Source organism: Lissotriton vulgaris, chromosome 7, assembly GCF_964263255.1.
Source record: "Lissotriton vulgaris chromosome 7, aLisVul1.2, whole genome shotgun sequence".
NCBI lineage: Eukaryota > Metazoa > Chordata > Amphibia > Caudata > Salamandridae > Lissotriton > Lissotriton vulgaris.
In genome coordinates this window covers 385874314-385893579 of record NC_141695.1, presented here as the reverse complement: position 1 = coordinate 385893579, position 19266 = coordinate 385874314, and the positions used below count along the sequence as shown (strand labels likewise).

At 48.3% G+C, this 19266-nt stretch overlaps 1 protein-coding gene across 2 annotated transcripts in view; it reads left to right on the top strand.

The window, feature by feature from the left end:
- The window catches only part of LOC147701700 (branched-chain-amino-acid aminotransferase, cytosolic-like), a 192868-nt gene that overhangs the window by 131092 nt on the left and 42510 nt on the right, over positions 1-19266 (top strand). For both annotated transcript variants that reach the window (XM_086930334.1, XM_086930333.1), the window contains 2 exons: positions 5669-5811; positions 14197-14282. In XM_086930334.1, coding sequence (XP_086786460.1) covers positions 5669-5811; positions 14197-14282 — 229 coding nt within the window. The remainder of the gene's footprint in view (positions 1-5668; positions 5812-14196; positions 14283-19266) is intronic.

Genomic DNA, 19266 nt, shown 5'->3' with positions numbered 1-19266 from the left:
AATAGCTGCACCTGTGGGCTTATTTGTGGTGGGTTCCTGCCTCAATTGGGCTTCCTACACTCCCCCACTAAGCCCTGTGTTTTTTGTGGGGCACCACACGGGAACAGTAGGGCAGTCTTCTTGAGCCACACCAGCCAAGTCTTCTGCTTACCAGGCTCTCTGCTTTATTTGTCGGCATTGGAGAGGCTTTACCCGCTCTCTCGAATGTTATTCTTATTGGGTGCGTGGTGCAGGGAAGAAGGGTGACCGCACTACCAGTGCCTCATTTGGCCTTCACTGCAGCACCATGTTGTGAGTCCTGGAGATTACCTTATGCTGATGAATCAATTTTTTTGATTCACCGTGTCTGTGGCACAGTATTATCGACCCAGTCTCAAGACAATAGGGGACTCCGAAACAATTTATGGTTATGCTCTGAGTTTATCGGCCAGTCTACTTCAAAGGGGCCTATATTTCCTGAGTGGATGGTCAGGCTAAATGTTTCTTAATTTCAACAGAAGCCTTCTTCAACAAAAAGCAGTGTACGAATGGCAAGGAAATTGTAAAATATTCCTTCCCACCCAGATGGATTTCAGCAAGGTTTAGAGTATTTTGCTCAAGCTGTCCTCCCCTAGCCTTTGTTATCAGCAGCTACTAAGGTTTCTTCAGCCCCCACACTGCACCACAACCCACACCTCCTGTTAACAGCAACTTCCCTGGAGGGGCTCTTGGTCTCCTCTTCTGTGCATCCATGTTGGTCTCCTGATCTGGAACACTTTGTCTCCTCAGTAGAGACTCAGATTGTCATCTTTCATGGCACACCACATGCTGCGTCCATACAGTGCGCCAACGTCCTCAGCTTCTTGCTGGATGATGTACAGAACAGCCGAAGCCAACCGTGCCCGCTTATGTAGGCCCAACATCCGGTCCTGTCTCAACAGATGTCCCTAATGCCTTCCACAGGCACTACAACTCTCCGCCTCGATCTGACGTTAGAGGAACCAGCCAACTGATTATCCCACTCCTGCACAGCATGTTGGGTAAAAAACACAAGATCATGAATGCTTTTGAAGTCTGAGCACAATATCTCTCTCCGGACTGGTCTCCGTCCATGCCAGCCTTATACTTTCCTCCAAAATCTTCAAAGAACCTACCGCCGGGCATACTGCCCGTTATTTAGTTTGGGAGTTTTCCTTTATGCAGTTGACTAGGAGTTTCTGGTAATGGTTAATGAAATTCATAGCCCATCCACTTCCCCAGTAGATTTTCATTCTTGCAATAATGGGCCTATTGTTCGCTGAGACCATAACCGTACTAGGTGGTGAGAACAATAATTAAGTTGAAGAACAGATCTATGGTTAAAAAGTCACCTTAGATTTGGATTCTAAAATGCACCAGTCCAAAGTTATAATTTAAACATAAAAGTGCACAAACTGAAAAGTGCTGCAGATTACACACTTTACCCAAAACAAATGGTGAAGTTCCTTTCAGTATACAATTGAATTATAACAATTTAGACTGATCTGTCTGCAGCAGAGCAACGTGAGTGCAGACACCAGCGGAGTCGGACAACAGGTTTCCTCGGTCAGACTGCACATGCATGTTCACACATTGACCGCAACCTGCGCAGCCATGTACCCTAATAGCCCACAGTAAGCTTACCCTATATATAAAGGCGGGGAATGGAGGCTGCAGTTCATAGTCAATTTATGCAAAGAATTGCTGTGAGGGTGATTACATGTGGGAGCATCAGTGCCAAAGCAGCGGTCAAGGACAAATGGTCCAAAAGCAAAAATAAATGTTTTCACAGCTACAACCCATTGTGTTACATAGCAGCATTGCTGTTCAAGAGGAAAATATAAAAGGGGAAATGGACCCATGGACCTGCAGCCTCAGCCTTTCATAGAGGTTAATGTGTGCTGCCACTGCAAAGCTGCACACGGCACCTTAACAATCCCAACACGCAACCCAGTGATCCACAGCCCCTTATTTTTTCCAGATGTGTAATTCTTTTTCTGATCAGGCATATGCCCTTTTTGGACACTTCTTAGAATGTTTTTAACATTTTATACATTGTTGTAAAACTTTCTTTGAGGCAGATTTTCTGTTCTCGCCATTTTTGCTCTTAGATTTTTCTGACAATTGAGTCCCTTCTTTCTGACGAACGCTGAAGTGTCGGAGTCAGTTGAGATTTTTCTAGAGAGCCGCCTAATTCTTCATCCATATTTGCACATTTCCACTCCATAAAAGGCAGGTTTTTCTATTCTAGTGCAGGTATCGTTTGGCATACTGCCAAAGCAAGAATGGGGTTGAACCCCTTACAGAGTGAGACAGGCCACCAGACCAGTCTGAGGCGAATTGGCCGTGGGAGGGGTGCAAGTCCTACCTATGTCTCATCCTGCTGTTTCTCCTCAGTACCTCGATTCTGAGATGTATCTCGACGCTCAGCGTGAAAAATTCTCATTGATTCAACCTCAACAAAGTTCTTCGGCAACCGATGGGATGCCCTTGATATCGAGGATGGTCTTGGGACCTGCAACACTTGAAGCTTCGCTGCTATTAATACGGGTTCCGAATTCTCTAGGCTGCGCTGGACATATAACGTTTGAAGCCTCCACTTCAGTCCAAAGCCCAAGAATGGATTTGATTTTTGCACTACAAGGTTTAGTGGCGACTTTACATATTGGCCAGAAGGTGAAGCGCCGGTTTACTAAACATGAGCTCCTTTGTATAGACATCAGCAGAACCTCGATCCTTCTTCGAGACTTCACATATGTTGTTTACATTTACCTTAACTGCATTTGTTGCCATCAAAGAAGTCCATAGCGCAGGTGGCACACTTAAGACTTTTCGATGCTAAGTTTTCTCGATACTTTTTCTGATGGCTACATGGGACTGGTATACTGCCAGAGATGAGTTGAACAGACATGTAATTTAAATTTGATAGAAGGTCCGATACTCTGAGGGATCTCACTGCAAACTGTGCTACGCTATGCCAATACCTGAAAATGGATATATAGATTTGGAAGACAAACTAGAACAGGTTTGTGAGGTTTTTCTGAACCAACATAATGTGAGACTGTAGCTCCGTGGGTTCTAAAGGCTTAATATGCAGAGAACCATGGTATCGCTTAAATACTAGAGGCTTAGGGAAGAGTGAGTGAATTGGGGCTAGTATTGTGACCAGTGGGGAGTTTGTGCATTGCAATAGTTATAGTTCCCCATGCTTGTGTTCCTGTAGCTGCCAAGGTTAGTAGCCCATAGTAGTTTATTGCATTTAGACTTTTACTGTGTTGAAACCACGTGTTTGTAGCGGTCTGCTTTAATAGTTTGGAAGAAGGACTGAGTAGAATGTGAACATTATATTAATAACTTGGTGTTCTATGTTGCATGCATGCTAGCACTGGGAAAGCCTATTGATCTGGTTTTAATGTGTTAATAAATTCAAACAAAATGTTTACATATGTTAGCACATTGACCCTAGACCTATTGGCTTTGTCAGTACAGTTGAATTTGCAGGAAGGCCAACAGTCCGTTTTTTCTTCGTAACTGAAGGGGTTGGTCAATTCAAATGCAAGTTTCCACCTACCACTGTCAATTTCACGTTCATTTAAATGCTGAGAATGTTGAAAGGGTGCTCTTCTTATTATGGTTGCAAAAATAACAGGTGATGGACAGAATGCAGAACAATGTCATACATTCACTTCAGTACAGAGATCTGGGCCCAAATCCATCGCTTTTTTGCTCACCATGCCTTTCCAGTTTGAACCCAGCCATGTGCAAATCAGTCTTGACCCTGTGCCCCATGGGAACAGTCCAGCCCGAACTGCCAAGCCAGCTCTTCCCTGGACTGGAAACAAGCATCCAAGGACCGGTTTCGGGCTTTCAGCCCTCATCAGCCAGGATAGCTTGATTCCAGTGGCATGGAGAGCACGGGACTCGCGTCTGAGCATACCCGTCCCACTCGGGGTGACAAATGCAAAAATAACAGGTGATGGGCATTATTATGGTGGCACCAACAATAGTGGTGATGGCATAATCCGGCTTCGTTTCTCATCTACTGGAGATGTAACAGTTTTCTACTTTTTATCATCTATATCAATTGGTGAGACTAGCAGGAGAACAGTGTGAAAGAGAGGCTTTAATGACGGGTTAGGTGGAAATATTGATGCAGCAATTTCAAATGCAGAATTACTGTTATATTCAGAGATGCCACCTATGGCCTTGGGAATTGGGTCTATACCATCTTTGAAAAGGACAGCTTTTTTTCAAGAATTTCATAGCTTAAATATTTATCTAGATTCTCTCGCTATCTTCACCAAGTTTAAAGACCCCCTTCTAAGATGCCGCATTTAAACAATGGTTATCCTAGGCAAAATTGCACTTAGGTTCTTGGGCCCCATTTTCTAGTTGCATGGCGCTGGTGCCACCTGTAATTACATGGGGTGGGCGAAGAGTTTTACTCTGCTGGGAGAGTGCGCAGAGTTTTGCCCACTCCGTGCAGAGTTCCCAAAAACTCAGTGAAACGACACGGAGAAGAGTTTTTTTCTATGGAGTGGCTTGTCAGCAGTAAGTTGGGGAGCGCTCCCGGGAAAAAAGTATGCACTAGACCTCCTCCCAGGGAGATTTCTCAACACTGGCGGTCACGGCCGGTTGCGACTACTCGCGTTGAGAAATCTGCTGCTTGCTTTGAGGAAGCTGCTGCTCGAGTAGAAAGGCTACTCAGCCGGCAGAAAGCAGCACAACCCCCTGGCACGAGCGTACTGCAGTTCACACGTATTTTACAGCGTGGGAAAAACTCCTGGTGCTGAAAATCAGTGCGCACAGCGTGACTTAACAGACTTCGCCGCTGGTGTAACTCTGTGGAGCGCGGCAGAGTTTTCTGCCACTTCGGAGTAAGCCCAGCGAACTCCTCCCAGGCCTAGAAATTAGCAGTGCTTTGTGATAACATCCCACCTGTCCTGTGCAATCACGCGTTAGACTCCTCAGAATGGGTACAGAATTACTGTGCAGAATTACTCGTATTGCTGCACAGGATTTAATGCTCCTACCTACCACCTGATACGAGCAAGTAGTATATAATAGCAGGGCTTTTCTAAGGGGTGGGGTGGAGAGAGAGAGCCTGGTAAAGGGAAAAATTGACCTGGAGGTGGGAATATTGTATGCCCCCCACCGCTCTTCCCTTGCCATGGAAAGAAGTCAGGGAGGCATGGAGGCAGAGACTTCCTTATTGTTGCAGCCAAAGACTCAAGTGATTTTTCGAGGATATAAAATTGAGTCTGGTTTTTCTGCACCTAGGAACACCAGACGACTCGAGATCCGGCACAGGGAAATTCCACATGGGAATTTTGCTCCACCCAATTCATCACCGGTGCCTTATTACTTGATATGTCCAGATGTGTCATGAATCGATGCAGATCCAAACAAAGACACTGTGAGTGCCCAGTTACCTCATACAGTAACCTGCACTGACTGGAGCATGGAAGCAGATGACCAAGCAGGATCTTTGGTAATATAGCAGAAAGTGAAACTGCGGATTAGACGTGCATTGGCATCTTTCTCTGTCTTAAGGTGTCGAATTACAGAGGAGACGTGGGATGTTCCTTGCAAGCATCTGCTCATGATGATGAAACATTAATTGAAGAATTCTGTGGACTAAATCAGTCTTTTTTTCTTCACGATTCTGCAGCAACTACGGTCCTACTATCTATGTGCAGAGCGAGGCGGCGAAGCAGGGCTGCCAGCAGGTACTCTGGCTCTATGGTGAGGACCACCAGATCACTGAGGTGGGCACAATGAACATCTTCTTATACTGGATCAATGAGCATGGAGGTAAGATGTCATCAAGAAACTTCTTGTCCTTAGATACTTGGATCTAAACCTTGTTATGGAGGAAGAGAGGCGTAAGGGCTTGTAATTGCTGATTACCGTGTATGTGCAATTGATCCACCCACCATTTTGCTATAGCACATGAAACTGAATGTAGCACCTACAGAACCAGTGCCTTCTATTGACCAGGTGGGTTTGGGTGGCCTGTCCTAAGCTCCTTCTGTGATGATTTTTTGCAGAAAAACATGGGTGGGTTAAGTGAATATCAGTGCACAGGGAGCTTTTTGTGGTAGTACACAGTATTTAATTAACTCAAAATACATTTTGTGCACAGTGCGTGTTCATTAGGCATTTTTGGCAGAAAAGTGGACAGGGAGCAATTTCCCACCTTAAGTACCGTCTAGAGTAAACTTGATGAAAGCCTACAAAGGGTGACTATCTGCCCCCATAATCAAGCATATAAAAAGGGGTTTATAAATAATCCATCACTATTTCCTACTATATTTACATAGCAGCTTAACATGACTGGTTTGAGTGCTGCTTTGGAAAGCTGGATGACCCGAGCAATGTATTTTCACATTATAATCCTGTGCCGATAGGTGTGATGTGTTACGTACTGATGATAGATTTTTTCAGTGCTAGTCTGTGTAAGGATGCTCCACAAGCAGCAGTAGCCACAAGTAAGGCCTACTGGCCTTGCAGTTGACCATTTGGCCTGATTTGTGGTTGAAGCGGTTGTAGGTTGTGTATGGAGTAGCATCCAAGGGGCAAAGGTGGGCTTTAAGGACTTTAAAGTCCAATGTGTCCTGTGTTGGATCTCTGAAAGTAAATTTGTATTGCTGCTTTTAGCTTACGCCGGTTTCATACAGTACTATTTACAAAGCTTGTTCTAGGACAAGACTCCATATCGACCTTAAGCTCTACCAGTATAGAACGCTTTTATTGTATTCAGTTATTTGTTTCAGCACTAAATAGTGAAAGATGGTAAATAACACTACAAGCAAGAGAGTTTCACAAAGCCCAATCCTCATTAAAACATCGTAGTGGTTCACTTGTGCCTTGCTTCCTTGAAGTGACCATTGAGTACATAATGGTGGGGGCATGACTGTGACTGGTGTTTGCGCCCGGTCTGTTTCACCCTTAGGTTTGCCTTGCAATTTGTTAAATCTGTTACCTATTTCCAGCCTGTTCAGGCAACTTTTTGTGCATTGCTGAAGGCATTTCTTGTTTAACCCTTAGCACATGTTCTCCTCCCCTGCTTATCCACAGCTCCTTTTCCCATCCATAGTTGCAGAAACTTTCTATCCTTAGGCTCCACCACATCTACTGCCTAGCCATATGCCTCTTGCTTGTCAAATTACCTTTGATCCCTCCATGTTGGGTCCTCTTGGTTAAACTCCTCCTCCCAGGATGCACCGGCTGGATGTCCAAGTAAAGGCCAGAGAGGAGAAGGGCATACATTTCTGTCATCTTCCCTATTTACTCCTGGTACAGACTTTGGGTCTGTTCCCCCTTCTTTATATTTTACCTTTCAATTTTTCCAACTTTCCTCTGGTCTCCCTAGGTATGGACTCATTCTTCTGAAATGATTTCTGATAGACGCTTGCTCAAACGGGCTCCCAGTAATATTCACAAGTGTGGGTTGCGGTATCACCACATCTGGTGGACCATGTAGATGTTCTGTATTTGCGGTGTGTGTTGGTTTCATTGGGTCGCAGCATCATAACTCCTTGGTGGCCTCCATCTACATATGCAGTTGTGTCTAGTAAATTCTTGGGCCAGCTGATTTTCTTGGTTCGCAGTATCACGATTCCTTTTGACTAGGCTTGAAGCCTTCATCTACCTTCTTCTCATACAAAGAACAAGGTGCTGGGAAGGAATGCTTGAAATAGCTCAACCATTCGCAATTGCTCAGGCCACATATCAGTCCATCATTTTTTGTCCCGCCACAGAACCGTGTCTTACGCAAAACAGTGGTGACCCTCCTCCTCATGGAAACAGCCTAACCTGAACTACCAGGAGAGGCTCCTCCCGAAAGGAAAACTAGCAACCACAGACCTGTTTCGGCATATTTGGGTTGCATCCAATGACATACATTTTTCTCAGACATATTTAGGAAATATTTCAAAGATTTTTTTTACTTTGTGTATAAAAAGTAACAACATATTTCCCAAGTATTTAATAAATCAAGGAGCGGATCTAAAATGGGGTCAAAGATGGAAATAGCACATTAAAGTCTCACTCATCAAGATCAGTGGCACTAAAAGCCAAGAAATCCACAAACCCCTTGTTTTTCAATGTGAAGCAGTTAGCCGGGTCTCTTGATCAACATACAGATATATTTGACGGTGGAACATGTGTGTAATGTTTTTTTGTCATTTGTGTAGAGCACACTTCTAGTCAAAACGCAGTAGAGTGCTGTACACAGTCAAAAGCAAGGATAGAGTCAACGAGTGATTGAAGAGGTAGCTTCTTTTGTGGAACAGAAATGTACTTCCGCTGTATCATGTTGTAGTGTAGGTGTGTCTCTGCACTTTCGGCAGTGTTGAGGTGATCCTGATGGTTTCTTTATTATGCGTCCTTGTCTCCAGTCTGATGGTGCCCGGCTGTGGATGTTCAACCAGATAAGCAGAGGTTGCTGGTTATGGTGGCTTTGTAAATGTTGTTGATCTTGTTTTCAAGATTGTGTGGGCTGGCGATCGGAGTGAATAGAGTTCCATTAGGATGGGGTGATGTGATCATGTGAGCTGACTCTAATTCAGTGCTAACGCTGCTCTAGCGCTGCTCGCTTAACGCTCCTCTTGCTTGTTACCTTCCTGCCTGTAACTTTTAAATTGCACTAAGCTTCGTTTTTATTTTACTGCGCCGAGCGCTACGCGCTTTTAACTATTAGTACCGCTTGGGGGGAAATAAGGGAGCTCTCACCCGCACTATAACCATCACATACCCACATTTTGTGGGACAGAAGGGACTCGGGGGCACTGCAGGACCATCGCGCCGGTTTCGAGCGCCATTTTGGAGTGGGGAGAAGTCCTTCCACTCTGAGCGCCATCTTAGGTGAGGGAGAGACACTCGCCCTGCCAGGACCCACGCGACACCCTGCCGGCCATTTAAGATGGCCGCTAGACAAGTGCGCAGCGACGGTGCGCAGCGGGGGCGCCGTAGGGGCGCCGGAGGTGCGCCGGAGGTGCGCCAGAGGTAAGCCCGTTTGCGCCCGTTCGCGCTACGGACGCGCTTAGGGCCCCTGCCTCTGGCCCCTCCGGTCCAAACCGTTTAGCTTATACTCGGTCTGAGCTACTTAGACTCAGACCTGGTCAGGACCAGGTCAGCCCCCCAACCTCTAGGCCCATTTCCTGTGGCTTGCTTAATGTCAGATCCCTCTGCAAGCACCACACGGAAATAGCCTTCCTCATCGATTCTGAACAGCTCGATGTCCTCTTTCTCACGGAAACGTGGACTCGGGAGGACTGTGAGGTCGAGTTGGGCTTAGCTTGCCCCTTAGGATATAAAATCAGCCACTCTCCGCGCCCTCTTAATCGAGGAGGGGGAATTGGATACATCTATAGGGACTCGCTTACCCTCTTCCAGTTAAAGATTCGAGAGGTACCGGGATTCGAATTGATGGGTTTTACAGTTAAACAGCAGGAGCTGATTTGCTGTTCGGGTGTCCTCTGCTATCGTCCCCCGGGACCGGCACCTTCCATATCTTCTCTCATTGATTTGATTTACAAACTTGCTAGCTCGCACTCCAAGCTATTGGTTCTTGGAGATTTTAATTTGTGGGCAGGCAGTTCGCTGGATAATGCTTTCTTTTCCCTCAGCCAAGCTTGTATAGACATCAACTTAGAACAGCTGGTGAACGCCTCCACGCATCGGAAAGGCCATATTCTGGACTTGGTGTTCGCGGACCCTCAGTGGGCTGCATTAGTTGACATCAAGTGCCAGTTTTGGACGGATCACTCTTTGATTAGGTTTTCTCTTCGTTCGGAGGACTCTACCTCGCGAAAGGCTGGATTACCCCTAGCTAAGCTAGAGAGACCTTGGTCCCGAATACTCAAAACTTCCCCACTGCCGAACATTTTAGGTGAGGATTTCAAGCTTGGCAACACTGCCGAAGAAAGTTATAATCTTTTCTGCCAGTCCATATCGAGTACACTGGATAAGTTGGCACCCCTTCGGAAGTCTCGAGGAAGGGTGAACCGAGCCAGCCCTTGGTACACGAGTGAACTACGCCAGCTTAAACTCGACTGTAGACGCGCAGAAACGGTCTGGAGGAAACAGTACCTAGACTCTGATAAAATTGCATTTAGGTCGGCCATGCAAAAATACAAAGCTCAAATCAAGACGGCGAAAGCGACCTTTCTTGAATTTACTCTGAATCAGGCCCCAAACAAGGCACAGGCCCTCTTTAAAATCGTTAAGGACCTTGCCCACCCTACGTGTGTGGCGAGTGCAGTCCCTTCATCGCAAGCTCTTTGTGACTCACTTGCGGATGCTTTTGAGGAAAAAATCCGTAAAATCTTAACAGGTCTGCAGCATCCACGGATTTCCACCACTGAGGAGGGAGCTCCGGAAGAGGTGGCCAGTCGACCCCTGCAGAGAGTTATTCACCTCTGTCAGGAAGCTCCGGCCACGTCCTCTAGTCGACCCCGACCAGACGAGCAGCCCCCGAATTCGGGAGCCCCGGCGACAGAAGCCAGTCGACCCCAGCTGAGTAGCTCTCCTTCCCCTCTTTTGGATCAGGCTCTCGGTCTGGGAGCTCCGGCGACTGTGGCCAGTCGACCCCAACCGAGTAGTTTCTCCTTTCCAATTCTGGATCCGGCTCTCTGCTTGGGAGCTCCGGCGAGTGTGGCCAGTCGACCCCAGCTGAGTAGCTCTCCTTCCCCTCTTTTGGATCAGACTCTCGGTCTGGGAGCTCCGGCGACTGTGGCCAGTCGACCCCAACCGAGCAGTTTCTCCTTTCCAATTCTGGATCCGGCTCTCTGCTTGGGAGCTCCGGCGAGTGTGGCCAGTCGACCCCAGTTGAGTAGCTCCTCCCTTCCCTCTTTGGATTCGGCTCACTGTCTGGGAGCTCCGGCGATTGTGGCCAGTCGACCCCAGCTGAGCAATCCCTATCCTCCTTCCTTGGATCTGGCTCTCAGCTTGGGAGCTCCGGCGAGTGAAGCCAGTCGACCCCAGCTGAGTTGCTTTCCCTTTCCCTCTCTGAAGGAGTTCGGAGACTTAGCCCTTACGGTTTCTTCTGGCTCGCCTCTGGATCCTCTTCCTCCAAAACTCTGGAAGGTGTTTCAAGAGGATCTCTTCCAGCCCTTGCATGCCATCTGCTGCCAGTCATTTGAGACAGGCATTGTACCGAGTTGCTGGAAGAAGGCAGTGGTATCTCCACTTTTAAAAAAACCTACGCTCGACCCTGCGTGCCTATCCAACTACCGGCCGATTTCCCTGCTCCCTTTTCCGGTGAAAATCATGGAAAAATTGGTCACCCGCACTCTGTCCGGCTTTGTAGAAGGGAACACCTGGTTGGATGAGATGCAATTTGGTTTTCGCCCAGCGCATGGGACGGAATCTGCGCTGGTGACCGTGCTAGACAACCTGCGGGCGTGAGTCGACAGTGGCCGGGCAGCATTTTTGGTGCTGCTCGACATGTCGGCCGCGTTCGACACGGTCAGTCATCCCACCTTGATCTCTAGGCTGGAGGAATGCGGGGTCAAAGACAGAGCTAGGGATTGGTTAATCTCCTATTTGGACTGCCGTCAGCAAAGGGTTTCGCTACCCCCCTTCAGTTCAGAGGAGCGGAGAGTGGGACATGGTGTACCCCAGGGCTCAGCCATCAGCCCCATACTTTTTAATATCTACCTCCGCCCTCTAGTCCAGCTCATTAAATCCTTTGGTATCTCCGCATTTAATTATGCGGATGATACCCAGCTGGTCTTTTCTTTGGAGGGTCAGGATGCAGTCACATTGGAGACTTTCCACCGGTGCATGCAGGCGACAGCAGAATGGCTCCGTCTGAACTCACTACAGTTCAACGGAACCAAGACGGAGGTTTTACACTGCTCCACAGATCGAGTTCCTCGCGATCTGCCGGCTGATTTTTGGCCTCCGTCCTTTTCTGAGACGGTGTCAGCCGCACAATCTGCGCGCAATCTGGGCGTTATTTTTGGGCCCAACCTGCAGCTAGATCTACATGTAAAAAGGACCACCTCCACATGTATGATGCTGATTCGTATGCTGCGTAAGGTCTTACCCCTTCTCCCTGAGCAAGCCAGGCCAGAAGTAGTGCGTTGTACCATCCTAAGTCGACTTGACTACTGTAACGCACTGCTTCTGGAGGCCCCGGTAACACTTCTGGGCAAGCTGCAAAGGGTGCAGAACATCGCTGCCAAACTCGCCCTCTCTCGCCCTTATCATAGTTCTTCTACGGCAGCGTTGCGAGAACTTCATTGGCTGCCGGTCCATCTGCGGGTGCGCTACAAAGCAGCTTGTATTGTGTTCAGGGCTATTCATGGCCTGGGCCCTATTCCTCTGCGTCGAATGTTTGCCTGGTATTGTCCACCTCGAGCCTTACGCTCCTCGTCGTCCAGGCTATTGATAGTTCCGCGCTTCCAGAGAGTGAGAATGGGTGGCCGCTCGTTCAGAGTAGCGGCGGCCAAACTTTGGAACTCTCTGCCAATATCCTTGAGAAGCCTTGAAGATCTTCTAGCCTTCAGAAAGGCTCTGAAAACCCATCTCTTTCCCAGGATAGGTTGAGCTACTGTTTTCCGCTGGATCGTGGGTCAAAAGCGCCAGGATGCCCTTGGTGGTGACAGGCTGCGCTATACAAGTATGCTACAATACAATACAAACATATTACTCAAACAATGAAAAGGGCTCACAGCTTGGAGTCTTGAAAGTAATGGAACATCTGGATGCGAGATGTACTCAAGTGAGACAAAAATGAAGGAATGGGATAAAAGAACAGTAGATGGTTTGAGGGAAAACTGTACACAGAGTAGCATCCAAAAGTTCTTCTGTCACTGGTAGCTACTGTGGTGCAGAACAGAGCTGCTTCCTTGCGTATGATACTTGCCTTCTACTGCTGGTCCAGTGTGCCTGTTAATGGAGACTCTGTAGAGGGGAGTCTGACCACAATGTGGTGCTGTCCTCTATTAAATGACTCGTGGAAAAGAATCTTCCAGTCCAATAGTGCAATGAACAGATTGACTTTGAAATATTCAATGCATACATTGAAAAGTGCCCGAACTAGGCCAGTAATTCTATCGCGAGATTTATCTTGGATAAGTTGCAGTCCATATTGAGGTCTTTTTAAAGTACTTACTCAAGGCTGGGTCTGCTTGTGTCTGGTCTAATCAGATAAAATACGTGTTACAGATTGAGAACTTGTTAGTGGATTACTGTTTTTACTCTGCTATGAATTGTTTTAACTGATCACTGTATTGCAGTAGTAACATCCTGCTTCGGAGGGGCTGAGCTTGACAGATGCACATCAAGCTGTGTAAATTCAGCCTTCTCCCACGGGTATGCGGACCTCTGGACTGGGTGGTGTCATAGCTGTGTGTATGTATGAAGAGCATCATATACATCCGAATATGTATACATCATTGGCACGCCATGCATCTCTGGGCCTGAGTCATGCCGGAAGGCACGTGGAAGTGACTGCTGCAATCTGTGGATTTGCTTGATGTGTTTTTTTTCCCAATCTCTCCCGGAGGCCACCATAGGGGAAAGATGCATGTGGTCCTGTTTTGAGATTGTGGAAAGGTCGGGGTCTGATGCCTGAATGTAAATTAATACTTGTACTTGTTCTGTAAAGTGCTGTCTTGTGGGGGGTCGCAGTCATGTTGAAGAACTTACAGGCCCGATGTTCAGCGGAAGTTACTGAGCACAAAGCGGCGCTGCTTAGATAAATGTAAAGTGCCTCAGGCTGTGCACAGATCTAATCTTCATAAACAACACCCCCCCCCCCCCCCCCCCCCCCCACACACACACACAAAATAATCACAGGGTGTGTATATATACTATTTTCACAACCTGGCAGGCCTGTATCATCCAGACGTTTCGACGGTGCCATTAAGAGACAGAATAGGTACCCGTCGTTTCTGGCTATGGTTGTTAATTGTGTTTTATAATTGCCGGAGCAGATGCTTGTTTTTTTTATTTTCGGCGATAGCCAGAGGAGAAATCTGACAGTTCGCAAAATACTTTGGGCCCTAGGCGACAACTACGCCTCACTGGGTTGATTACTCACGCTCTGCGTCTGCCTAAGAGGTTTGAGGGGGGGTAAGGGGTGGGGGTGGGGTTTGGGCAGCGGGCCAAGCGTAAGATAACCCCCAGTTGTCATTTCCTGAGTGGCCGCAGCTGCGTGCTTACGTTTTCGCTTTACACTTGCAGAGGAAGAGCTCGTGACACCGCCGCTGAATGGCGTCATCCTGCCGGGAGTGGTCAGGCGCAGCCTGCTGGACCTGTCGCGTCAGTGGGTAGGTGGCAGACGTAAAGTACTAGTAAAACGGATTTCTTAGGCCATCACATTGACAGACAGGGTATTAAAATGTAGTTAAAACAATTAGAAGCAACTGTACTTCCGTGGGCCTGGCCGAGCATTCTGCAAAGTTTATAACACATTTTGCCAACAAGACGTGCAGCATGAATAACTGATTTAAAAAGACGTGAGGTATGAGTGTGTTATGAATGTGTTATGGGTTGGTAGGATAGGCTATGGCTGATATCTGAAGCTTTTTGACAAGCTGAAACCCAATATGCGATGGTGAGATGAAAGTGCTGCTATCCTGTTGTTGGGAAGTGAGACGTATTCTTACAATATGTATGATTAACCAGCTTTCTGGTTAGGATTGACCACAAGCAACTCAATGATTTATTCGTCACACAGAGAGCTTTCCAAGACGAGTTTCAACTTGAAATAATTCATGCTTTGAATGGAGTATGCCCAAGGGGTAGGTGGGGGTGCATCAGTGTTCCCTTTATATATTGTCCTCTGTGTGCGGCAGAGACCTGTTTGTGTCCATATGTTTCTTGTTTGGGTGCGCAACTGGTTCATTTGGAACAGCATCCTGCTACTATTTGGTGGCCTTCGAAGGGAACATTCCGTACTGCATTTAAAAATAAATTACTAGATTCATTCCAACCATTGTTCCCTACTAATTTGGCCAAAACGTCACAGCTTTTAGAAAGCGTATTAAATGAGAGCTCAATACATGCATGTTCGTACAACATGCATTCCAGAATTCACATGTCCTGCTGTGCATCGGAGCAGTATGTGGCTCAGACACATTGAGCGACAGCCATGTATTGGGTACAGTACTATTCCGTAACTCACCTTTTCGGTATTCCTGTCCATCAGTTTCTTATCCCTAGCAAGTACTCTGCCACAGAATACATATCAGGGGCTGAGTTATTTTATTTAATTTTTTAATTTTTGGGAAACCTTTATTGTGCAATAGAAAAAGAACAAATACGGGCCTACAACCATCAGGCCGGCCACGATACCATTTGAAGCACGAATGCAAACAGTACGGCGACACAGTAGCTCATTAGTACAACTCAGCAAGCAATTAAAGTGGCATGACCGGCGGACACAGGAGACACAGGCTCCAGGGACACGAACGCATGCCAGGGGAAACCTTTGCCTAAACCTAACTTTGCTGCCTTCCATTTCTGCCTGGGCGCCGGGGGTCTTTCTCCCCTGACCCTCCTCTGGTCTCCGGATTGAACTCCCCTGCCCAGCTCCTCTTGATCTATGTGGCTGCGACTTTGCTGCGGACTGCCTGTCCCCCCCCCCCCTGGACCTGCTGGCTATGCTAGCCCTCTCTCTGAACCTTCGGACTCGGACCTTCACGCTCCCCCGCCATTATCTCTGTAGGACGTGCCTCTTCTACCAACGTCCACCATTTTAGTGACCTCTCACTGTCCTTCTGACTTTCCTACCGTCTCTCTTACTGCCTTTGACCAGTATAGGCCTAGAGTATATCCATTTGTATCTCCCCCTCTTGTGATTCTACCTCTTGTACATTTGCAATTTTTCTCTTTCTATTTGCACCTTTCGTATGGGCCTAGAGTATATCCATTTGTATCTCCTCCTCTTGTGATTCTATCTCTTGTACATTTGCAATTTTTTCTTTTCCATTTGCACCTTTTGTAACGCGTGTGATCCTAGGTCAGCTGAAATTCCTGGAGCCTAGTCCCGACAGCTCGACGACTTTCGGAGGGCTGGATGAGGTCCCCCGCCACACGGCGGAGGAGGGCACTGGACATCGAATGCTGTCTTATGTAAACCGCTCTGATAACATAAACGGGTCAAGATCCTGAAATGTGCAATGTAACTGATTCTATGTAAACTGCTGTGACAATATGTAATGGAACTGGTGCTATGTAAAGCGCTCTGATAACCTTATCGGTTCAAGTTCGCGCTATAGAAAACTCTAAAAATAAATAAATAAATAAATCGGATAGCGCTGTGTTACTGTGTCCCAGGAGCAGTGAAGGTTAATTTTAAGATTTTATCCCAAAAATGAAGTTTATCTTTTAATACAAATAGTAAGTCCAAGGAGAGCAGAGTCCGTGCAAACACTTCAGAACTCAATCAGGCAACTTCATCACGCGAAGATCGACAACAAACAGAAGGCGAAACCCCCCAGGCAGTATGGCGGCACAAGAATATACGTAGCAGGAGAATGAAGCCAATCAATGAGCACCGCGTCCCCCGTCGCCCACCCATCACCAATCCCATTCACGGACTCAAGTATAGAAACAGAAAAAGGAAAGAACACAAGAATGAGAAGAGAAACCAGGCCCATAGAACTAAAAACGGTAACTAAAATCCCAACCCCCAACCCCCCCACCCTACACGCTTGTAGAGGCTACGGCCTATCCCCCCCCCCAGCAGTGTGCCTGTCGCCCAATAAGGAACCCGAAATATAGTAGCAAAGAAAAGGAAGAAAAGAAAAAGGAAACCTGTTATTACCGGAGGAGGGCCAAATCCAAAGTCTCCCGAACTCCCCAGCCAGAATTGTACTCTTCCACCCCATACACGAAATTACCACAATAAACAGCAATAACAGAATGAGATGTGAAGAGTCATCACTGCAATATGCGCCGAGGAAGTGCCCCAGTCCGAGACCCCACCAGTCAGTCCAGCACAAGTTATGACACGGAAACCCCTAGCCCTGGCCAGATCGTAAGCGTCCACCCAACCATGGCTCCCGGCAAGAGCTCGCCTCAGATAGAACAAAGAAACAAGATGGCCACCTTCGGCAGAATCGAGATATCCAAGAGCAAAATGGACGCCGCCAAGCACAATCAGTTCCACTGTCCCAAGGGAATAGCGTTTTCAGAGCAAACAGGCATCGCAGAGCATAGTTCAATAAAAGCGGAGCTTGTAGATCACCAATCACCAGGAAAGCCAGTTGCAGCGCCGACTGCGTCGTAGACAAAGGTTGCAATGCCACGGATGAAGTCTTGGTTGCAGGCAGGGAGGGAAACACTGTAGCGTCGCCAAAAGAACTATCCTCCATGCGCTTAGGCGGCAACAATGTAACACAGTCGGAGCTCAGCGAGGGCGGATCAGCACAGCGAGGGGAACAAGTTGGTGGTATAAGCGCCGCTGAAAGTCCCGCATCATCGAGCTTCCTGCCCAGCAATCGAGAGCTCTCACGCCACGCAGCCATCAGGTCGGCAAGCGCTACTAAAACAGAGCCGCAGGTCAGTTCAGGTGAATGGTCCACCCTGTCCACAGTGTGAGGTGCGGCTCGACATCCAGCATACTGATCAGGTGCACACCTGGCGTCACAGTCCTGGGCCTTAGTGTAACCCACCCTCGCCTCAACGGCGCCAGCCATCATTGCCACCCCACCTGGAGAGCACGGCAATGTGTAGGCAAAGTCCGCGAAGTAAACAGGGTCTCAGGCCACCGGTACAGTCCAGGGCAGCTGGTAGCGAGCGAACAACAGGATGAGTCCCCCCCCCCTAGCCAACTCAGGGCGGGGGCAAAACCAGAGGCAGGCTCCGCTAGCTGGCTGTACTCCAATACGGGGAAAGCACGGCGCGTCTCACCTGAGCTCCCCCCAGAGCGAAGCGGCAGGGAAATTCCAAGCAGCCAGAAGAAGACCTCGCAAAAGGGGCCAGTGAGTGTCGTCACGTCGTGCGCTGTGAGGTAGATCGCCAGCCTTGCCCCAGCTCGACCGGTTCACGGAGTTCCAGCATGCGCCATCTTAGGGGAGCAGCCCGGGTCACAGCTCCAGGTCTAGGAGCGGCCGCTAAAGTAGCTCGGCAATTTCTCTGGCAGGGAGGCTGGCAGGGTCCTCGGAGAAACGGCAACAGCCTCAGCGCACTTTCGCCGTCCTCCCGCTGCAGCGCAATATCAGGATAGAAGGCAGAATGTATCAGCGGGAGACAAAGGCTCGCGGAGCCGGGAGACTACACGTCCATCTCCGCCGCCATCTTGGCTCCTCCGCCAGGGGCTGAGTTATTGAATGCTTGCTGTTGAATGCGTACCCTTATCTACGGAGGCATTCATACCACATATTGTGCCACAAACCTTTGACCCAGTCCTGAGGCGGAAGCCGGGAGCTGGAGGTACTCGAAAAATTTTAAAATTGAACAAAGTTCACTATTTCCTTGCTTTGTGTGGTGTCACTGTTTTCTGTGTTTTTTAAAGATTACAACACTCACCTAAGCGCCTCATTGCTTCAGCGCACAGCTGCCCTTGAGCTGACGCGCCCACCTCGCGCTTCTCAGCTGCCGCCAATCTCCCAGGCGTGCGCGCTGACTCCGCCCCCTTCAGGCCACGCCCCCTGCTGGCTATACTTAAACCGCTGACTCCCAGCGGCAACGAACAAACCTTTGACCCAGTCCTGAGGCGGAAGCCGGGAGCTGGAGGTACTCGAAAAATTTTAAAATTGAACAAAGTTCACTATTTCCTTGCTTTGTGTGGTGTCACTGTTTTCTGTGTTTTTTAAAGATTACAACACTCACCTAAGCGCCTCATTGCTTCAGCGCACAGCTGCCCTTGAGCTGACGCGCCCACCTCGCGCTTCTCAGCTGCCGCCAATCTCCCAGGCGTGCGCGCTGACTCCGCCCCCTTCAGGCCACGCCCCCTGCTGGCTATACTTAAACCGCTGACTCCCAGCGGCAACGAACAAACCTTTGACCCAGTCCTGAGGCGGAAGCCGGGAGCTGGAGGTACTCGAAAAATTTTAAAATTGAACAAAGTTCACTATTTCCTTGCTTTGTGTGGTGTCACTGTTTTCTGTGTTTTTTAAAGATTACAACACTCACCTAAGCGCCTCATTGCTTCAGCGCACAGCTGCCCTTGAGCTGACGCGCCCACCTCGCGCTTCTCAGCTGCCGCCAATCTCCCAGGCGTGCGCGCTGACTCCGCCCCCTTCAGGCCACACCCCCTCCCTCCCTTGATATGTGCCTGTACAGGAAGCGCAGCGGACGAGCGCA